Here is a 23430-nt window from a genome sequence, read left to right on the forward strand (position 1 = left end):
AAAAATACAATGAGCAAATCTGAAATATCAGAGAGTAAAGTGACGCAGAATAAAGAAAACAGAGAAATCAAGTTAAAACAGGAGCAGTTAGAAGTCAAATAAGATGCAGTTATGAATTTAAACGGTCCTAATGATTAAAGTGTGGTAAGTTTCAGATGGTTTTGCGGAGTGTTCCGCGCAGGTGCACAGTAAGAAAAGCAAGATTTTCTGTCCGTCCGTCCGTCTGTGTGTGTGTGTGTGTGTGTGTTTGTGTCTGTCCATCTCTCTGTCTGTCTGTCTATCTGTGTGTCTCTCTGTCTGTCTGTGTGTGTGTCCGTCTGTCCCTTCTCTCTGTCTGTCTGTGTGTCTGTCTCTCTGTCTGTCTGTGTGTCTGTCTGTGTGTCTGTCCGTCTCTCTGTCTGTCTGTGTGTCTGTCTGTGTGTCTGTCTGCCTGTCCGTCTGTCTGTCTCTTCCAAACCGGTCAAGACAGATGTCCGTCCACCCTGGAGCCGGGTCTGCTCAACGCTCCTGTCTGTTAGAAGGAAGGTTGCCACAGTGTGCACAAGATTTCTGGATAAATACTTTATATAGATATTATTGTTATGATTATAGATATTGGGCCTTGTTGCTGCTCATGGGGGAATTGTTGGGTCCAGTGCTAGCACAGACCGTTTTGGCTCAGAGAGGGCACCTTAGCACACATTTTGGCGCCTAGAGGGCACTTTAGCACACGTCTTGGCTCCTAAAAGGCCCTTAAGCACACATTTTGGCCCCCATGAGGGCACTTTAACACGCGTTTTGGCCCCAATGAGAACACTTTGGCACACGTTTGGCTCCTGAAGGGCACTTAAGCACACGTTTTGGCTCCCAGTGGACACTTAAGCACATGTTTTGGCCCCCATGAGGGCACTTTAACACGCGTTTTGGCCCCAATGAGAACACTTTGGCACACGTTTGGCTCCTGAAGGGCACTTAAGCACACGTTTTGGCTCCCAGTGGACACTTAAGCACATGTTTTGGCCCCCATGAGGACACTTTAGCACACGTTTTGGCTCCAGACGGGCACCTTAGCACATGTTTTGGCTTCCAGAGTCCACTTTAACATGCGTTTTGACTCCCAGGGGCACTTTAGCACGTATTTTTCAACAATTTGGCCATGAGGCCCCCCCCTATGCACGCCAGTGGTTGGGTTGCTGTAAATCGTAAATGAGTCAGAGTGCGTTCTGGACCGACTCTATATGTAAAGTGTCTTGAGAAGGAGAAGAAGAAGACGAATTCCTTTTTTTTTAATTATTATTCATGTTACACACACACACACACACACACACACACAGGCCCGAAATACACACAATACAATAGCACAATAGCTCAGCACCCAGAGCAGTTGGGGGTTCGATGCCTTGCTCAACAGCACCTCAGCAGTGTCCAGGAGATGAACTGGCACCTCTCCAGCCACCAGTCCACGCTCCATTCATGGTCCACACAGGGACTCGGACCCAACTTCTGTTATGATGTGCCACTATTAATAACATTGAATTATATCAAAAAACTAAACTAAAGGTTTGGGGGCCCCTGAGTGTGGGTCAACAGGGTGTGTGTGTGTGTGTGTGTGTATGTGTCTGTGTGTGTGTGTGTGTGTGTGTGTGTGTGTGTGTGTGTGTGTCTGTGTCTGTATGTGTGTATGTGTGTGTGTGTGTTGTCAGAGGCTTCTCCACTGAACGTATGCAGTACTTGTTGTTTAACTTGTGCTTCTGTTGATAAGGATTGCTTCATAGGTGTGTAAATAACTGCGCGCGCACACAGATGTGGTAGTTTTGACAGGGGTATCAAAGGGAGAGAGAGAGAGAGAGAGAGAGAGAAAGGGAGAGAAAGGGAGGGAGAGAGAGAGAGAGAGAGAAAGGGAGAGAAAGGGAGGGAGAGAGAGAGAGAGAAAGAGAAAGGGAGAGAGAGAGAGAGAGAAAGAAAGGGAGAGAGAGAAAGAGAAAGAGAGAGAGAGAAAGGGAGAGAGAGAGAGAGAGAGAGAGAGAGAGAGAGAGAGAGAGAGAGAGAGAGACATTTGTAAGCAGCAACACTCTGGTGAGAACAGGGAAGCAGGCGCGCGGTACGGGGACCCGCCGGAAGAAGCAGCAGCAGCAGCTTCAGCGCGAGCTGGACGCAGACCGACAAAACACCGGTGGCACGAGCGACACCGAGGCGGTCAGCGGGGCGGAGAGGAGGAGGAGGAGGAGGAGGAGGAGGAGGCACCTGCACCGCGTCTCGTTCTCCCCCGCTGCCTCCGTCGTCTCGTCTCTCCTCACCCCTCGTTCCTCTCGGACCGCCGCTTCCTCGTTAAGATGGCTGACCCCAACAGCGACGGAGAGGCACCGGAGAGCGCGCGCGGCTTCGCCCGTCAGGGAGCCCTCCGCCAGAAGAATGTGCACGAGGTGAAGAACCACAAGTTCATCGCGCGCTTCTTCAAGCAGCCAACCTTCTGCAGCCACTGCACGGACTTCATCTGGTGAGTGTGTGTTTGTGTGTGTGTGTGTGTGTGTGTGTGTGTGTGTGTGTGTGTGTGTGTGTGTGTGTGTGTGTGTGTGTGTGTGTGTGTGTGTGTGTGTGTGTGTGTGTGTGTGTATAAAGGACACAGGTGATTCACTTGCTGCGGCTCTGGTCGGCCTCCTCCACGCTGACACTGGTCAGACACCGCAGTCTTTCATTCATTGTCATTGTCAAAAACACAACGATGCGCCATTCTCCCGATCCTCCACAATGCGACAGCACCGCGGGCCTGTCGGGGGGGATGCGGTGAAAGCAGCCGCAGAGCAGACGCTGCTGCTCGGCGTTTACCGCATCGACCCGACACCCATCTTTGAAACTGGAGGTCTGGTGGAGGAATGCAGCTGGAGACACAAACACAGGGCCCCACTGTTGCTGCTACTGTTGCTGCTGCAGCTGTGTGTGTTGATTTATGTGTGTCCATGTGTGATTGAATATCTACGTGTGTGTGTGTGTGTGTGTGTGTGTGTGTGTGTGTGTGTGTGTGTGTGTGTGTGTGTGTGTGTGTGTGTGTGTGTGTGTGTGTGTGTGTGTGTGTGTGTGTGTGTGTGTGTGTGTGTGTGTGTGTGTGTGTCAGTGCATCTCTTGTGAATTCCTCAAATTTCACACCCCTGTCTTCTGTCCACAGGGGCTTTGGGAAACAGGGATTCCAGTGCCAAGGTAAGAGCAGCGGCCCATTCACAAATCCCTTCTGCTGCATATGGATGTGGGTGTGTGGACGTGTGTGCTGCTTTGTGTTTACGTCCAGGGCCGCAGGTCTGCACACTGTCAGAGTGACCTGTGGCCTCTTTTATTTGTTGACGGCGCGTCGGTGTTGGCAGGCAGGTGTCAAACTCAAAGCAGGTGCTTGCCAACTGTGATAAATGAGAGTGAGAACACTCTGGAGAGGCTCAGGCTGAAGAGACAGTGTGAGGTGTAAGAGTAGAAGAGTCGACGGAGAGCTTGAAAGCTGAGATGTCTGGCGTTTGCCAAGGAGAAATGGAAGGAAGACCGTTTCTCGAGCTGTTTTTGTCCTCTAAACACCCAGCTTGACATCTGATTGGAATTATAAAATGGTGGGTTTGCGTGTGGGTGGGTGGGTGGATGGTGATGTGCGTCCGTGGGAGGGCGGCTGGTCGTGGCGACGGGTGGGTGTCTGGTCACGGACCCCTGCACAAACTGGTTTCATACACTCAGGCCCCTCATAGTGACACCCCTCTATCACATGCACGCAACCACAGTCATGCAGCAAATGTTGTTCTGGCGGTATCACTTCCTCCTCTTCACTCATCACTTCAACTCATCTGGCTCCAGTCATGTGATCGTGTGTGTGTGTGTGAGGTTAAAGGAGACAATGACAACGTTTCAACATTATGCTCTTACTTAAGACTTAATTGATCGGGAAGAATTGTGCAAAGTTGTGTAATTTTATTAGCGGTGAAAAGTCCCCTCATCTCTACGGCTGCAACTCTGGTGGTTTTACAGGAAATGCACGAGGGGGGGTAGAGAAAATGAACACTTAACGCAACCTCCGTCCTGGACCACAGTGAGCTAGAGTGGTGAATTAACCTGAGCTCACTTTAGAGAGAACAGACCAATCAGAGCCGTGCACGGGCAGAGCTGCTGTCAGGTCAGGTTACGTGGTGAGTTTCCAACACTTAACCGATGGCGCTTAAACTCATAGACGGCCTCTTTTATGCGACAAAGTGGTCTAAGGGTCGTCTGTGATGTTGAGAGGCAGCGATCATTGTTCACACTGAAAAGATATTGACAGGAGTTAATCTACCGATCAATCAGTCAGTCTGTCGACCCGGTGAGCATTGATTCAGCGATTTGCAGGTCAAAAGGTAAAACTGTAACGCAGGTTCACTTATTATTTATTTTTCAGAGCATACCTCAAGGATGGCGTCTTTTCTCAGCTATCATGGAGCTTAACTGTAAAACAAATTAGGATACGTTTGGTTAAATTTGGTAGAGCTGCACAAGTTAAAGCTAAAATCAGTAACTTTCTCTGAAATCATTATTTTTGTTGATGATCGGTGAAAAAATCATGTCGCCCTTCCTCCACCCTCTGCTCCTGAGTCTCAGAGCGCACTCACACTGTCCTTCCGCACCGGGCCAAAACTGTTTTTTCAGCTAAAGCCTAGTGCGTATAAGCAGTGTGAGTGCACCCGCTCCTCGCATAACTGCGGACAGCGGGCCGTCCACGGCCCACCTGAGAGAGGTGGGCTTTTGTAGAGCCCGTTTGCACATGTACGAGCACGACCGTGCGCACGTGTACGAGCACAAGGCCTACGGCGGTTCTGACGTCTTTCATGTGCGCCTGTTCGGACATAGAAAATAGAACGATGGATCATGCGCGGACATTTAACGACAACAACGATGGCGGCGAAAGGTTCACGTTGGTGTGATGCGGAGGTGGAGTGTTTACTGCAGATTTGATTGGATGAAAAGATTCAAAAACAGTCGACAAGACGCACAAACACTCTGAGGTCTATGGAAATATTTGTAAACAAAGCGACGCATCGCGATGACGTCAATCACTGCGTGTGACGTGTTACGGCGTGAGGACGTAGGACAGCAAGAAGCATTTGCGCGTGGCCCAGGCAGTGTGAGTAAAAACGGGCCTGGGGCGCGGGGGGAGAGGGAGGGGGGACAAGTACCCTAAAACGGGGCGCGGTGCGGAAGGACAGTGTGAGTGCGCCCTCAATGACTTCTCTGAACTCTGATCAAACTGGGAAACTATGCAGCACTGATCCAACATCAATTGATATTCTGTTGCTGTTTTGCATATTTCTTGCATAAACATACTTTAGTTTACTGTTTAGCTGTAGAATGTGACCAAGTCGTGCCAAAACCAAGCCCCGCCCACCAACCAACTGACCGGCCTGAAAAAATTTGGAGCTGTTTGCCAAGCGAACGTCCAAAAGGCGTTTGATTTGAGGCAGTGAGTGTGACGCAACACACGCAAATCCGACCTGATCTAGATCTTGGATCCTTTTGTTGGAATATGGACCTGGCACCTGAAATTGTGCCTTTTATCTGTAAATTTGCGTTACACAGACGGCAAATATCCTTTACCGACATGTTTACTTTCTGAGCTTTGCTTTGATACTGTTAGTACGTCATGCGCTTTGTTGATCTGATTGGTTGATTTGGCGCGTATGTTGGTGATAGACAGATGGTTCACAGAATCAGCAACCAGTAGTTTCGCCCTTTTCCCAAAAGATCTCTAAACGAGAGTTCCCAGATGGATATCCTGAGCAAATGCGAATCAATCCATCAGAGACAGGTTAGTACACTACAATATGTTTCTGAAAACACAACGTATTTTTCATAAAATGTTACCCGCTTCAGCTTTAAACCTTGACCGTACTCCAGGATGGACGCTGACAGCTGCAGACTTGCATGCAGACTTCTATACTAAATACAATCGGGGGGTATGCGTACGCAGACACGTTCCACACTAGAAACATGACGCGACCTTGTGACAGCCAGGAAAAAAAGAGCTCCCTTTGATTGTTTTATTTGGTTGAGCAACATGACAAAGGACCAAGGATGGGAATAGAAGCGATCGTCCAGTATACGTTTTGTAGTGCATGTGCAGTTGCGGTTGCATTCCCTCCTCGTTTCCACACACCTTTTTTCTGCGTCCATAATTCTGTAATATAATTGTATACGGAGTAAGCACACATGTAGGGTGAGAAGTTCAGCCATCCGTGAGGAACTCGGAGTAGAGCTGCTGCTCCTTAGCGTTGAAAGGAGCCAGTTGAGGTGGTTCGGGCATCTGGTAAAGATTAACCCTGGGCGCCTCCCTAGGGAGGTGTTCCAGGCACGTCCAGCTGGGAGGAGGCCTCGGGGAAGACCCAGGACCAGGTGGAGAGATTATATCTCCACACTGGCCTGGGAACGCCTCGGGATCCCCCAGTTAGAGCTGGTTAATGTGGCCCGGGAAAGGGAAGTTTGGGGTCCCCTGCTAAAGCTGCTGCCCCCGCGACCCGACCCCGGATAAGCGGATGAAGATGAGATGTAAGCACACATGATTAAATGCACCTCTTTACAGATGGATCTTATGTTGCATGTTATTAAATATGTGGATGGAGCATTGCAGAGACAAAAACAGGACAGGATGGATGTGTATGAATGTAAAATAAACCCTCCCACTTTTATTTAACTTCGTGGTGACGTCTATGCCGACCATTCCGAAAAATAACATTCAATCAATTTCACAATTTGCCAAACTAGTTGAAGTAGATGCAAACACATCGGCGGTCTCCGAGTTACCCAGAGGAACGAAAAGACTTTTGGTTGACTTGCGTACGTACACAGAGCTATGTGTAAACGAGGCGTCAGGCAGACATGAAATTACATCACGCGCACCCACGTGGATGCGTAAATCTTTAGTGTTTTTTCAATTAGTCGGTTGAAGTTAAACCAATTGGCAACTATTTTGATAATCAGTTGATCGTTGATGTAATTTTTCAAGGAAATATTGGAAAAATCGGGTTTTCTGACATGGAAATGTTGCTTTTCTTATATTATTTTAATAGATATACGTAATACACTTAATATTTTTGGATTTTGTTGCGCTTGGTGTTCTGAAAAAAACATTTGATAAAGTCCCCTTTAGCTTTAGGATATTGTGATTAACATTTTGCATTTTGTGTTCAATTATTTAATAAACAAAAATGAATAATTATGAAATAATGAGGAGATTAACTGACCACAAAAGTAGTTGGTTGCAACCCGATAATGAGGTTATCTCGGTCCAATAAATTAGTTTGAAAAAGGAGTATGTTAAGACATCTATATGATGACATTGTATTTTGATGACTTTACCTTTTGACCAGTAGATCACTGAGTTGTGAGAAAACGGTGAAGAGAGCAGCTCGTCAGTAATGTTCATTTTGATCTCTAACAGTTTTTTGATTTCTTTACTTTAACTTCATCCTGAGAGAAGAGTTGGAGCTTATAAATAGGGAAATGTTGAGGATTACAGTGAAGATGAACACTCAAATTATCCTGTTTTCTCTTTATCCCCTGCGATGTCCAAGTGCTATACCTGCTTTCTATCATACCTGCAGGGTTACCTCGAATTGGAATCGGTATAAATTACACTTTAAACCACACCTTTTTAATTATTGAAAACCATGGGATTGTTGTTACTGGGACTCCTGGCTGGTTTTAAATTCTCACGGGACAAATTGCCCAACAGGGAGCCAGAAGTCTTGACATTTCCAGGTCCAATCAATCCTCCTTTTACAGTTTACTCCCAATCTCAGCGCTACGGTTTGTTTGAACATGTTGTTGCAGATTAAGCTTTGATTTGCTGATGTGCAGGTCATAACACGATAAAACAGTGGAGATTTCTACTGGAAAGTCTGATTTTAGGCGTTGTTTTAACAGCAGCTTATGATTTATGCTTCAACCTGTAGTGAAGACCTATTCGACAGTGAGGTATTGTCATTTAAATGGTGTCTTTTGAACGACCAATACACAGACTATGACAGCGTGTGCGTCCTATTCAATTGAAATGTATATGCCTAGATATGCAGTCCTTTTATTTAACTAACATCAGAGAAAAGTGGGAGGATTGTGAGTCTTGACGAGAGCTGGGGGAGCAGAAACAGTGTAGATACATTTCGGTGTAAGTGGGAGGTGCTCTGCCTCACAAACACATCAACACACTTCTTGGTCAGGAGGAATGTCAGACATGTGGTTTAGACTTGTTCCAACGTGAAAGGCAGAATGTGTGTTTCAGAAATGATTTTGTGTGACAAAGGTGTCTCCTGTTGCATTGTGGGTGTGTTTTTGAATACCTGTTCTGCGGGTTAAGATTTCTAGTTCTTTCTTTCCTGCTTTAAGCTTTTCTCTTTATTGGTGTCCATTAGTGTGTGTGTGTGTGTGTGTGTGTGTGTGTGTGTGTGTGTGTGTGTGTGTGTGTGTGTGTGTGTGTGTGTGTGTGTGTGTGTGTGTGTGTGTGTGTGTGTGTGTGTGTGTGTGTGTGTGTGTGTGTGTGTGTGTGTGTGTGTGTGTGTGTGTGTGTGTGTGTGTGTGTGTGTGTGTGTGTGTGTGTGTGTGTGTGTGTGTGTGTGTGTGTGTGTGTGTGTGTGTGTGTGTGTGTGTGTGTGTGTGTGTGGACAAGCAGGAGGGGAAGTTACTCTTGTGTAATTTCTCTCATTTCCTTCTTAAGAAAGATCCCGATCTCTAATCAGAGTTTGAGGGTTTCAATATGACTGTTTATTATTTTTAATTGCACTGTGAACGTCATAAACCCTCTCATCCTGAGACGTGTGCACGTGAGTCCGGTGCTGCGCGGTCACGTAGCCGGTTACTGAGTGATCTGATTTCTGATACAAAAATCTTTTTTAAAGTATTTGTTGTGTTATAAGACATAAATGTGTTTTGTTTGTGTCTTTCTTTGACAATCATTTATTAATTCCACTGAAACACTGCAGGCTGTGTCGGAGTCACACGTGGATCTTGTGTCGTGCGTCTGGTGTGTGTAGACTGGTCTGTGTGTGTGTGTGTGTGTGTGTGTGTGTTTGTGTAACAGTTGTTTTCTGGCGGTTTAATGAAGAGAGAAACACAGTCTGTGGCTGCACATCATAACACACGGAGCAACTCCCTTTAGATTTACACACCCCTCAGAGTGATAAACGATAGAGCAATATATGAAACGATAGACGTTTTTCTATCGTCATACGGTACATATCGTCATATCGCACATCCCCAGTTTCTACAAAGGCCTTTTTCACACCAGACAATCAGGGTATTCAGAGGCATTAAAGTTATCTCTAACCTGAACTCTTTGACCAAGTCTGCATGTCTGTCAGCTCGATGTTTCACCAAGTTGGTCGTGTTGGCTCCCTTGGTCTGTATTGATTTAAAGCATAGTTTACAGATGGGCTTGTGGCGTCCGTGGGCTACGTTTTCCCTCTGTGCGTCTGCTTATCAACAAGCCCAGGACGGTTGGTAGGAACGCTCATGCCACTTTCAGCCATGTCTGTCTTGCTCTGTGACTGTCTGTCACGATAAAACCACGCCCACTCTGGCTGCAGGAAGTGATGAAGCAGAGAGAAGATGCACAGACAGTAACTCTACCCCGCTGTCGCACAAAGTTCATAAAGTACCGATACTAATACAATCTGAAATAGTATTGTTTTTAACGGCACGGCACCGCAGTAGCTTCGGTTTAACGTGCAGCACTAGTTTGGAACGAAAGGGAGAAAACAGGACAGAGTAACACGGCGAGTATCGCTCAATTCTTTTTTTCTGAAGACCTAAATTAAGGCAGCAGTGGTGTGTTGTTTAGGCGGCCGCCTAAGCTGTAAAGTGCTGCGGGAAACCCTGACATTTGAACTTGTCATAGTTGGTAAACTGCACACTGCTGATAACGTTAATGATCTAATGGCTCTGTTGTGTTTTAAGTGTCCCAGTAAGCTATGGTAGTGTGACAATTCTATTATTTATACCTGAGTTTCTCTTTCTGTGATGTGTCAGAATGTCTCCGGGTCAAGAGGCCTTTTGTGTCTAAGTGTGTTTTTTTGCATCTGGGCAGAAATCAGTAATATGTCGAATGTCTCCGAAGTCCAGAACATAAAACACAACTTAGGCTACTTTAGTTTTTTTCCGTGTAGGGACTCTGATCATGCTGCTGTAGAGCTGTGGTGTTATTTTGAGCAGTATTAGTGGTTAAAAAAGACTTTATAATGCCTTCACCGTACTGCCCCGAGCTAATCAGTGTTAGCCATGTCCGGCTGTTAGCGACTCTAACGTATTTCTCTGTTAATAATTGTTACACTAAAAAACTGTCTCTATGGTTTATTTGATGTATGTAATGCAGAAAAAGACCATGGGATGATTTTGCACCAGAATTACACTTTAAAATATGCTTGTTAGCAATAAACTCCAAATCCAGCTGAGGCTGATGGGAATGACATTAGTTTTGCAGGTATTTGATCAAAAACCAAAGTACTGGATACGTTGAAATATTCACCCGATGGCGTAAGAAGAGAGTCAGTAGGATTCATCCCCTGGAGCAGATGAATGTCTGAACCAAATTTCCTGGTAATCCATCCAGCTGCTGTGAAACTATTTCAGTCTGTAACACAGTCATGCTTTTTTCCATCTGATCGGCAATAAAAGTACCTTTTTTTAAAACACAGATGGAGTCCAGATGGGCAAGAGCTTTCTCAAAAGCAGCTACCAGCATTTATACGTTTAACTCGACTCAAAGCAGTCAGTGTTTTACCGTCCAGCGTTCTGTTTCTTATGTGCTGTTGCAGCTGTGTCACTTCTGACTGATGTCGTAACTCCAGCTAAAGTTGACTAGAGCAAAACGTTTTTTCAGTCTTGTTGAGGAAGCTTGTGGTTCTCACTGATCTTTCCACTTCACACCACACTGGCCTCCAGTCTTTGGCAACACATATAAGAAAGTGCAAAAGGTGTGTGTGAGAGTTTATGTTGTCTCTGTGCCCACATTACAACCGAAAAGACTCAAAGACAGGAAGGATGACGGAAATAACCTTGAAAGAAATAGTGTGTCTCCTGAAGTGTCAGTGTTATTGATTGGATCAAGGCTGCGTTTGACCTCCTGATCATTGACTGATCAGCGGCTGAAGGAGTATCTGTGTTACTGATTGGATGACAGTCTGAAGATATTGATTACAAGGTTTGTGGCACTGTGGCCGAGAGAACAAACACATATTATAGTATGCAGTATATTTAGTATAGTATATTTTAGCACGCCTGTCCACAGCGCGGCCTCTGCTTGTCAGTAAGCTCCTTCACGATTCATTCTTATAGTCGTCAGATTTTTCCTGCTCTGAAAATGTCAGAACGCTGGACGACTGGATGTGAATATGTTTGGAAAACTATGCAGAATGTTTTGAGGTTTACTGAATGGTACGGCTGCAGCTGATGTAGTTTTTCATTGGATTTGTTTATTTTCTACTCAATATGCTTAATTTGTTAGCTACAGTCCAAAAACTCAAACGTAATTAATTAACAAAGATTCAGTAAAACACAGAAAGCTTGAAACTAAATAAGTGATCCAATATCAAAAGTCTCATTCCTGCCAATTACCTTATTCATTAATTAACTTAAGTTGTCTCACTCTAACGATTTAAACAGGGGACATTTGTCTTACGCTGATTAATCAATACCGGTGATTTACTTGCTGGTAACTGTCGATATGAATTCAACTGACCCAGGTCACGTGCATGTTATATATCATGGAGTAAGCCAGTGCTTCCTATTAATACCTTTATATAAACAGCATAGTTCTGTGTTTACTCAGTCGTAACGTTCATGCTTGTTCCGAACTGTCGAAGACTAAAGAATCCACACAAGTTGAAGGAAAATATCTCTGTGTGTTGTTTGTAAAGTCTTTGTAGGTTTTAAATAGTCTTCAGGTTTGTTCCAAGCTTTAGATGCTAATAGTTGTAGTCAAGGGATGTTAATAATTAAACATTACAGCAGCAATAAGACCTTTGACCAATTATATGGATGCAGTTGGATTGACCTACAACCAATCATTGGAAAACGGTGGCAGCCGCGTCACAAAGTTTCTCAATTAGAAATACATCTAAACAGTACACTAAAATATATTTCTGAAAACATTTTATGTGAGACAACAAATTAACATATCAAGTCATATTTGATCAACGCTGTCTAGTTTCAGAGCGGCAAGGTGGTGTGGTGGTTAGCAATCTCACAGCAAGAGGGCGCATGTTTGGTTAAGTGATGACTCTAAATTGCCCGTAGGTGTGAATGTGAGTGTGAATGGTTGTCTGTCTCTGTCTGTCTCTATGTGCCCTGTGATAGACTAGCGTCCTGTCCAGGGTGTACCCTGCCTTATGCCCGTTGCCAGCTGGGATCGGCTCCAGCCCCCCCGTGACCCCGATAGGGATTAGCGGTTGAAGATGAGTGAGTGATGTGTCTAGTTTCACTCTTTGATCTGAATTTCATGAGTCTGAAAAACTGAGCTGAACGGACCTGCAGACTGCGACCAAAATTTGAGTGTGCGACTGAATTTTTACATCTGGTCACACATGTGCTACAAGATGTCTCGCCATATCAATATGTAAGTGACTAAACAGCAACAGAGTGACAGATAAGACAATATCTAAGCACTATAAGAAGATAGTGCCGTCAGCCCCGTAACACAAACGCGTAACACGTGAGCCCCACAGCTTCTTTAACATCATCATTATCATACTTTACCGCTGTGAGCACCGTGGGCTACAACGCGGCTAACAGCACTATGCAAAGACACCTGCAGCGCCACCACAGCTCTCTGCTAAAATCAACCCCCCTACTGATATACTGAAAATTTAAAATAGTGTCAACATCTCGTCTCATGTTGTTCTCTGGACTCAGTATCATGTATCGTCTCATGAGCTGAGGGTCTCATCACACCCCTACTTTTGAAAGTATGGTATAGTTTTTTTGTATTGTCATGACAGCGATGCTGCCGACGGTTTACCTTTGATGTTGCATCTTCAAAAGTGCACAATAAAAATGTGACACTGAATTTTTAACCGCCCATTTTAATTTAATTTATGCATCTATTATTAACGTATGTATTAGTAATACAGTGAAAATGAGTAGAAATGTAAACATTTGGTTAGCATGTTGATTTATGCCCCTAAGAGTTTTGGTTGCGCCCCTAAATTTCCAGCCGGGGGTCACAGTTCTAATAAAAAAGTTAGTCTGGAGCCCTGGATTGGACGGTGACGCTGTCAGTCATCGTCTTAAACCTGCCCCACATGAGATTAACGATTGTGACGGTCCGTACAATGTAAAGCCGCTGTCTTTTTGTCTATGTGGGAGAGGGGCCGGACCTATCAGCCAGACCATATAGGGAAGGAACCATTGCCCCATCACTTTATGCCCCCTTGCCTGATTTCGTGTTGCGACTGGTGTAGTCTCTGGTATTTGGATTTGTTTTCGATGTAAGCAGCTGATATTTTGTCATTTTGCCAACAGTTTGATGACACTACTGTAGTTATTTTCACCATGAAAGGAGATATCGTCACTGTAAGAAATTCCTGTTTTCTCCGGTTCAGAATTGCAATCTTAAAGCGTGGCTGTTTTGTCCGACTCAGTTGCTGGTAATTACAGTCTAAACGATATGACGTGAATGTTGACGTTAGAGTCTTCAGAGAGCTGCTCAGTGGCAGGGTCTTATCTCTGTGGTTCACTTTATTCAGGCACACCGAGGCCTGAATGATGATTATTTCAAGTGTCTCCGTCTGCGGTTTGTGGACTGGTAATTATCCAAGATGGAGGAACTTCCTGATGGTCCTGTTGATGTGAAACAGTCGGCCCGCTGTCATCCTGGCAGTCCGTCGCAGGAGCCTTTTTTGGAACGGCTCTGATTTGCCGTTATCGCTGTCATTCAGATAAAACGGGACGTGTATGTGTGTGTGTGTAGTCTCGACTGTAGGGCTCAGCCTGGTTGCTAGGCAACAGAGCAAAGACCTCCTCAGCAGGTCAGTAGGCCTGTCTATCAGGTGTGTGTGTGTGTGTGTGTGTGTGTGTGTGTGTCAGAGCAGATTTATGAACAAAAAGTTGTAAAGTGTGACTATCACTGTTTTCTGTTGCTCCACTTTTCTGTTTGTCTTTCTGACACACTGCAAACACACAAATGAATCCTCCACCCCCTCATATCGCCTCAAACCCAGCTGTGCCCCCATCCCCTCTGCCCACACACACACGCACACGCACACGCACACGCACGCACACGCACGCACACACACGTCTATGTTTGACTTTATTCGTTTTTCACTCTTTCGTTCCCTCTTTGTGGTCTTCTCGTCACATTTCCCACAGTCCTCACTGTTGAGTTGTTCATTTGCATTGTGCTACAGTTCAGCCATGTTATACCATCAGTTATTGTTGTATCTGTGTTCATCTGTTGGTATTTGGAGGCGTCAGTCTGCGCGATCGGAGTTGAAACTTTTTAAAATTGAGTCACAAATGTGAGCCAGCCGCTCTTCTACACAAATAAACACACACGCCAACAAACGTAAGCACTCTGTTGCTTAACTGCAGGAAAACCGTGGAAAGTGCTGTCAGTCGCCACGGTGCCTCATGAAAATGTAACGGCAATGTGAATAATTAAGATAAAACCAGAGTGTAGAGTGTGTTTGTGCGTGTGTGTGTGTGTGCGTGTTGCTGACTGCTGTGGCTGCTGTTGCAACATGTGTCTTAATATTTTCATTTAATGTTGAAATGTGAGCCGTATTAACGTCTTGGTTCATTTATTTTGGTTGATACTGCAAGTCATTGAGATGTGGAAGTGGTTTAAATCTGCATTAATAAACACACACATATGAGCCACAAAGTACTTCTTCGGGACAGAAGACGGATCTGCCCTATATAAGTAAATGGAGTTCTGCTGTTGGTCATGTCCACGTTTTCATCTGAAAGAAGTGACTGATCAAAATTTAAAGGGATGGATTGTACCTTTATTTCCATCTGACCCAGAGTGTGCAGTTTAAAGTCTCACTGACTGATGATCTGATCTCAGTTCAGTCTAATGGATCAGTAGCAGCTCTGCTCAAAGATATCAAACATGGTTTTTACACCTCTGAAGGTTTAATACTCATCAGTAGGGCCAGACTGATAAATAGTATGATGCAGGTTTTATGAGGCTGAAACTGATTTTAGAGAGGAAAAAATAAGACTATGGCAGCTGATATAGTAAAATGTGTGTGTGTGTGTGTGTGTGTGTGTGTGGGTGCGCGTGTGTATGCGTGCATGTGAATAGGTGGCAGCTGGTACAGTATTCATGAACACATATAACACGGCATGGACAGATGATAGAATACAAATGACTATCATAAGAATGATTATTAATTACATATTGCAGTGTTAATTGATTGCAATGAGAGGTAAAGACAGGACAGGGCATCCAGGGGTAAGCAGGAGGTCCCCCACCCATATACACACACACATGCATGCACACACACACATATATATATATATATATATATATATATATATATATATATATATATATATATATATATATATATATATATATATATATATATATATGCAGCCGAACCATAAGGAAGCTGCTAGCTCGTTTTAAATCTAGCCTCCTGTGCCACTTCCTGGTCTGGGCAACCTCCAGACCCTGGTCTGCCCTTAGTCAAGTGGTTTATTTATTTATTTTCATGGGGGGGTACAATCACATCAGCATCAAGGCTGTAATTCCAGTTTGTAACGTAACATAAGCCCTGCCCACAGCATTGGAGCACACAGCAAGACTGTACAAAAATCACTAAATCCGACTTGTTCCAGAGATTTTCTGTAACAAATTTGGTGACGACTGCTCAAACTTTGCAGGAGTAGAGAAAAAAAAAACTGATTTGGATAAAAAAAAAAATGGCAGAAAATCAAACTACATGCACAAAGACACGGCTTCAATGGATGCATCTGATTTTGTTTTTTGAGGTCAAAATGTAAAGTTTGAAACACATCAGTGGGTCCTCATGTGAATCAGATCAGATCAACGGTTATCGAGATACACACACACACACACACACACAGACACACCACACACACATTGTACCTTTTTAATTATTGGAAACAGCCTCCAACCATTCAAGTGTAAATTGTTTGTGATTAATCAGCCACTCAACAGAAAATAGCAACATTTTGATAATCAGTCAATTATTTGAGTCAGTTCCAAGCAAATCATGCCAAACATTCACTGTTTTTAGCTTCTTAAATGTGAATATTTTACATTAGCAATATAAATATGTTGCTGGTTTCCCTTCATCTAACTGAATCTCTGTTGGTCTTTGGATGAAACGAGCTTCTTGAGCGTGTCAGATTGGGCTTCGGGAGACTGTGATGGACATTTGTTAGTTGCAGCCGTGGTGAAATTCACAGCGATGGATCAGACCAGCTTGTCCGTCTCCTACTCAACTCCTGTCACGGTTTTGATACCGAACAGAATTCTGAATCTCTTTTGTCTGCAGCGAATAAAAGTCTGTTCATTAGGACGCGTTCATATAAGTTTATCAAAGCCATCGATCTTCTTTTAATGTCGTTTCCTTCTTCTGAGCAGAGCTTCTACTTGATTGTGACGGGGATGAACTGAACAAAACTAGACTTGGTTCAATGTGTTGTGGAGGGAAAATTAAATAAAAATATCCGTTGCATGTTTCCGTTTCCACCTCAAGCGACTGAACGTGGATCCAAAGATGTTTTTGTATACTACTTCATAAAAACGATCGATATACAAAGAGGATCAGAAACGTTGTGCTAAATTACGCTGAGTGTGTGCAGGGTGTTTATTTCAGTCCTTCACTACACTGAATGATTTTAGCAGCAAGCAGGAACAACACAGTCACCAGGTGTGTGTGTGTGTGTGTGTGTGTGTCTGTCTGCCTGTGTGTGTGTGTGTGTGTGTGTGTGTGTGTGTGTGTGTGTGTGTGTGTGTGCCTGTGTGTGTGTGTGTGTGTGTGTTTCCTGTTGCAGCTTTAATCTTATGATTCCTGATCATAAGATGTCCAATGTTGTGGTTAAATATTAAAATGAATTGAACTGAAGCGATAAAACTAAATATAGATGTCGACGGAAAGGAAGGAACAAATGGGAACTGCTGTAATACGAGTGTAGCCCGTTGTGTCTTGACTAATGCCAAATAATTGACATATTGATTCATCTCTTTGTTGCTGTTGTTTCGTGTTATGTTGTTTCGCGTTGCAAGGAAGCCTGAGTTTGACATTTGCTTTCCCCCTCTCTCTCTCCACCAGTGTGCTGTTTTGTGGTCCATAAGCGCTGCCATGAATTTGTCACCTTTTCCTGTCCGGGGGCCGACAAGGGACCCGCCTCCGACGTAAGTAAAGACAACGGGAGTCCAGTCTCAGTGAAGCAGATCGCCGGTGTTCAAGTTAGATATTTATTAAACACACGGTTAGTGGTTGTTTTGCTGTTGAGTGATGTTTATTAATAACATTAGCAAGGTCAGCAACAGCTTGTGTGTGTGTGTGTGTGTGTGTGTCCATGTAGTTCCTGTATTTGCTGATAATGAACACACACACACACACACACACACACACACACACACACACACACACACACACACACACACATCCTGCTGAGCTGTCAGCACCAATCACACTGAGACATGTTGGTTAAAGAGAGAAAGTGCCGCCTGGCTGCCTCAGGTTAATGAACCAACAGCTCTCATTCACACACACGTATTTTGTGAGTCAGCGTATATATTTTTTGAAGTCCTGCAGCTGATGTTTGTTAATCTCAAACCTCCTCTGTGTTTCTTTTGTTTCTGTTGTATCACCCACGCTGTTTTGTTGTTTCGTATTTTTAAGCATCCTCCAAATCCGCTCCATCAGTGCTGCGTTCTCTCCTTATCTGGATAATTTTACTTTGTCTCTGTCATAACGGAAGCGACATTTAAAGGAGCGGTTCACCACTAAATGGTCAAATCATAAGTATATGACAGGCGTGCCCCTAAGTTACAATTAAGGTAAATCATTATTAATTTATGGCTTATTGTACAGGGACAGGTGCAGTATATGTATAGAAACTGAAAACAGTCATCCAAGGCAAGTATCATAGTGTTTACAGCAGATGCTAGTTGGCAACACCTGTCCTGAGAACAGATTTTATGAAACTAAGAAATTAGAACAGTAAGACGAAAAGAGAGAGGAGAAAAGGTAAAAACGATGTATAGCAAAACACGTTAAACACAATAAAACATGAGTACAGGTGAAGTTTGCAGCACATTTCGAGTGATCAGGCAGCCAGTTCCCGGATCTTGTTCCTTTCACAGAAAAAAGCTGTCTGAGCAAAAAGATGTAACCTCTGGATGCAACATATGCGATTTTGCAGATATCCGATATGCCGGTATTTCACAACTCATTTGGCCGATAACCGATATCTATACCAAAATATATATAAATACATAGTAATTTTCCCCCACACCTAACTGCAGGGATCATCTTCTGTCGGGGATTTAACACATTATTATGCAAACTCTTATCGTGTTGACCCACCGGTGAATGCAGGCATGAAATACAAAGCTTAAAATGATGAAATGTTGATTCCTTATTCATAAATAAGAAAAATACTTAAACTAACGTAATGTAAAATCTGCCGTTTTTGTTTCTAATAATTGCTTTTCAACAAAACAAGCGAGATACGTCCTATTTAAGACGTGTCACGATACACTACACATGTAAAACCTCACGCTATCGGGCATTTAATTTGACTTAATTAAAGAAGCAGCAGTTTATTTATTAAACGATTTATTAAATCGTCGTGTCAGCTGATATCTGATCATTCATTTTAAAGCCAATATCAGCCGATACCGATAGCGTGCCCATATTATCATGCATCCCTAGTAACCTCACAATCCTACTGCAGAAATGCTGAGCACCATGATGAAGAAGGCAATATTTTAGACAATCGTGATTTTTGACTTTTACAGCAGTAGTTTTGGAAAAATGCTTTCCTGTTTCAGTGTGACGTTGACGACACCTGTGCATAAATCCAGATCCATGAAGAAATGTTTTCCCAGTTTGGTTTGATGAATTGGAGCCGTATAAACCAACTTCAGCAGGCAACCTCACTAATAAATCCACCATGAAAGAGGTCGTTATATGGTTTTATTATTGTTCATAATAATCCACCTGGTTTAGGAGTGAAATGTTCAGTGTTTACATAAGGCTGAAATGTTGTGGTGTCCACACACTTGGTCATATAGCGTACGTTCTCAACACCCCTGCAAATGAAACCAAAAATTCTGCACGCTTTGACACCACTAGAGTGAGAATACATTTTTTTTCCTAACGTGGGTGAACCGATCCTCTTAAATACAAGACAACCGAGAACAAAGGCAAACCGCAGACGCAGGAACTGACTGAACCGACCTGGATTTAGAAATAAAGTGGCTTCTCTCTCCTCTCTGTGTTTGTGCCTCTGCAGGATCCTCGGAGTAAACACAAGTTTAAGGTCCACACTTACTCCAGCCCGACCTTCTGTGACCACTGCGGCTCCCTCCTCTACGGGCTGTTACACCAGGGGATGAAATGTGACCGTACGTACACAAATATCCATATATGTGTATCCGTGTGTGTGGGTGGGTGCGTGCGTGCGTGCGTGCGTGCGTGCGTGCGTGCGTGCGTGCGTGTGTGTGTGTGCGTGCGTGCGATCAAAATGAGAATGAATGAATGCCTGTGCTTGTCATTTCACCTGTTTTATTGACCTCACGTGGCCTTATGCAGAATATTTAACAGGCAGTATTTGTCATATGCAATCAGGAACAAACCTTTTACCATATCATAAGCAGATGCAATCCAATATTTGCCGGATGACTCCATGAATTTGTCAAATGCATACAGTGTAATGTGCCATGTGGTGAATACAGAATAAGGAAATACTTTATTGATGCCCTGGGGGAGATTTCATTACATTAGCTCCTTTCTGAAATAGAAAATATGTAGATGTAGGAAATAGAATTGATTAAGAAATAGACTCATTTAACACATGTGCATTCTGCTTTCAGTGTATATTCTCTGTATATGTGAAAATAGAAATAAGAATAGGCACTGTAAATGCAGATGGTAACGACGTGTTGGGAAAATATCTGTATGCCACAGTAAGATGGTAATTGTGCTCAAAATGAACATGAGCTATTGTGCGGTATAAATGCAGTATTAATATCCGTAAACCAGAGTATAATGAAGCAAACAAGATCTAAATGATGAATAAATAATTACAGGTTAAGGCAGCTGACGGGTGAAATGGGTCTGTTGACTCGGAGCGCCTGAATGTTTGATGGTTTGAACGCTGAAATGACTTTGTAGGCCGTGTAAAAGAAATGTTTTACAATAAAGAATGAATGAAGATGGATTCATTAAAACTGGATTAGCGTGCTCAGTCAAGTATATTCCACACGGTGACAGTGTTAAAAAGGCTTGTTGAGGAGTTTCAGACTATTATTTGCTGGTTAACTGAAATATAAAAAAAGATTTACTCCTATAATATAATCAAAAGCATTAGTAGCAATAATTAGTAGTTATTTTACTGAATTTCTATTTAATATGATGGATGGATGATTAAACTGACATACTTTCAACCAAAACATGCCATAAGCAGCCTAGTATTCTCTTTTTGTGTGTATTATCACAACCAAATTAGTTCACTATTAAAAAGTAAGATTTTTATTTTGAAGTTGAGCAAAATTCCCCAAATTCCTGAACTTAATATTTCTGGAAACTTTCCAATCCTTTGCAAACAGGGCTGCACAAGTGCACACCTGTAACTACTCACTTTTTAGACCTGTTTCGTATTTGTATGAACTTTAATAGATTTAAAACTGTCAAAGAGACATTCATTTTGCACATTTTTGCTTCTTTTCATCTGTTGATCCAAGCACAATGTGTGAACGTGTCTCTGTGTCGTCTTTACAGGCACGCTGGTGCAGGGGTTAGCTCTGTCGCCTCACAGCGAAGGGTCCTTTCTGTGTGCAGTTTTCATGCTCTCTCCGTGTTAGCGCAGGTTTTTTCCTCTCCTTCCTCACACGGTCTGAAAATGGAGGCTAATTACCCCATACGTGTGAATGTGTGCATGAGTGGTTGTCTGTCTCGGATGTGTCCTGGGTGCACCCCGCCTCTTGCCCAGTGTCCGCTGTGACTGTGAATGGACTCCCACTTCTGCAGCATTTCACTTAAAGAAATTGTTACTGTTCTGGCATGTTTCACAGCAATTCCCTCCCACCCTCTTCCTCCTGCCTGACCTCTGACACTCCCGGACACGTGTGCTTAAAGAAATGCTGCATACAAGTGCAATGGGGAGACCGAAATTTTAAGACCTCCAACAAGGCAAAGTGCACTGGAATGACCGCCAAAGTGGAACCTCCTACTAGCATATTCGGGGTAGTGCGATATCCTCCGAATTCACTAGTAGGAGGTTCCACTTTGACAGACATTTCAGGGCACTTTGCCAAATTGGAGGTCCGAAAATTCAGACTTCCCATGGCACTTGAACACAGCGTGAGCCGCGCAAGTGAAACGGAGGCAGGAAGCTCTGCAAATCATTTTATTCAGACCGAATAAAAAAAACATTGGTCAGACTTTAATCAGAAATATATGAAAATTGAATATTGATGAGTTTTAACACCTGGTGGATTTCTTTTACGTTTTAGTGATCCACACGCTTATTAGGAACATTTTAAGATTACAAAAGAAAAGTGTAAAAATGCCAGAAAGGTAAGAGTTGCTTTAACCGAGTGTCAAGGCCATTAGTCAGAAATTAACACTGTATTACTTCTTGGTATTTTGGATATGCTCATGTATGTTTCAAACTGTTTGTGTTTTTTCTCGGCTATATTGTAAATGAGGTTGCTCCTCAATATGTTTCATAGTTTAAATATAGGTTATAACTAACTTTATGGTGCTGATAATCCACATATTGCTTGTTATATGTGGATTGTTGTTGACTGTTGTTCGGCCAAAACCTTTACGTTGCATCATTCACAGTAACTGACCTGCTCGTGATCCATAATGACAGTTATATATAACATATTTTCGGCTTAATGGACGACAGTTGATGAGATATCGGCTTCTCTTAACAATGAGTGAATTATTTTTACATTCCTGCCGTTGTCGTATTTATTGCTCACCAACATTATTTAGTGGTTAGATAGTTCCTCATTGTGCCTGTGTTCAGTAAACAGTGTTTAATGTGGAAGCAGTTTCCATACATTTAAATTTAGTCACACCAGAAAGAAAAGAAAATAGGTTAGTGTTACAGTGTTTGGTGCTGAGAAACTGTGGTAGCTCAAAGAACACAGATCCCAAAGGGGGGATTTGGTTACACATTAATCCATGTAAACAAACGGCATTTGACTAGGAGCTCTGCGTTTCTTGCAAATTTTATTCATATTAACAAATACTATTTTTTTTAGACGAGACACAAAATAGTGTAAATGCACAGAGACGTGTTTCTGAAATCAACTTGTGTCTAAATGATAAACTTTTTCAATATTGTCAGGTTTAGATATATACCTCTGGTTAGGAGAAAAGTTTAGTTCTGATCCAGTTAAAGGAAATCTTCACCCTCAGAATGACCTTTTTATATCAATGACTCTAGGAGTGTTGTCACGAATGAGTACCACAGTTAGTGCTATTATCGTAGTCGCTGTGCGTCCTTGAGCCCTCTTTTTCTTTCTCTGCCTCTTTCTCCCAACGGGGGTGAAGACAGACGGCCGCCAACCGTGAGCCTAGGGTCTGTCCGACCTTCCTGCCTGTTAAAAGGAAGGTTTTTGTCGTCACTGTTGCGTTTACTGTCGCTGTTTGCTCATGGAGTGTTTGTTGGGTCTCTGTTAGTCATAAATAAATCGTAGAGAGGTCTAGACTTACTCTGAGATAGCGTTTGGTTTTAGTTTAGTTTTAGTTTTTAAAACTACATAAATAGAAATAATGTAAAGAAAAAACAAAAATAACAAAATCAGAATAACTTTTGTTGTTGTTTTTATTTTTGTTTGTTTATTTTGCCAGTAATAAAACACAAAATTACCAACTAAATATTTAAACAGTTTAACAAGTCCGTACCTTATTTAATACTCCCCCTTCTCAATTTTCAAGCTTTATCACATATTGAAATCCTTGATATGATTGGACATTATTAATAAATTTGAACCAAATGGAAGAAAACGTAATTTTGTTGCATGCCTCCACGTTGAACGAATAAGCCAAAAACAGAGAACAGACTTGATGCATTGAAGAAATATACGCCCATGTTTAACAACAAAACTTTATCAAAACATCTGTTTACAACTCGTGCCGTGTCGTCCAAGTCTCATTTATCCAGTAAAACTAAAACCTTAGTATTTAGCGAAACTGGATGTATTTAGGACGTGCTGAGCATGCGACTGGATGAATGTGT

At 43.0% G+C, this 23430-nt stretch overlaps 1 protein-coding gene across 2 annotated transcripts in view; it reads left to right on the top strand.

The window, feature by feature from the left end:
• Positions 1-2004: 2004 nt before the first annotated feature.
• LOC310958355 (protein kinase C beta type) overlaps positions 2005-23430 on the top strand; it is a 40305-nt gene continuing 18879 nt past the window's right edge. The window contains exons 1-4 of one of the 2 annotated variants that reach the window (XM_083929259.1): positions 2005-2476; positions 3143-3174; positions 17274-17356; positions 19468-19579. In XM_083929259.1, coding sequence (XP_083785385.1) covers positions 2313-2476; positions 3143-3174; positions 17274-17356; positions 19468-19579 — 391 coding nt within the window. In that variant the 5' untranslated portion in view covers positions 2005-2312. The remainder of the gene's footprint in view (positions 2477-3142; positions 3175-17273; positions 17357-19467; positions 19580-23430) is intronic. The other variant, XM_083929258.1, reaches the window with a different exon arrangement.

Source organism: Echiichthys vipera (assembly GCF_963691815.1).
Source record: "Echiichthys vipera genome assembly, chromosome: 2".
Classification (NCBI taxonomy): Eukaryota; Metazoa; Chordata; class Actinopteri; order Perciformes; family Trachinidae; genus Echiichthys; species Echiichthys vipera.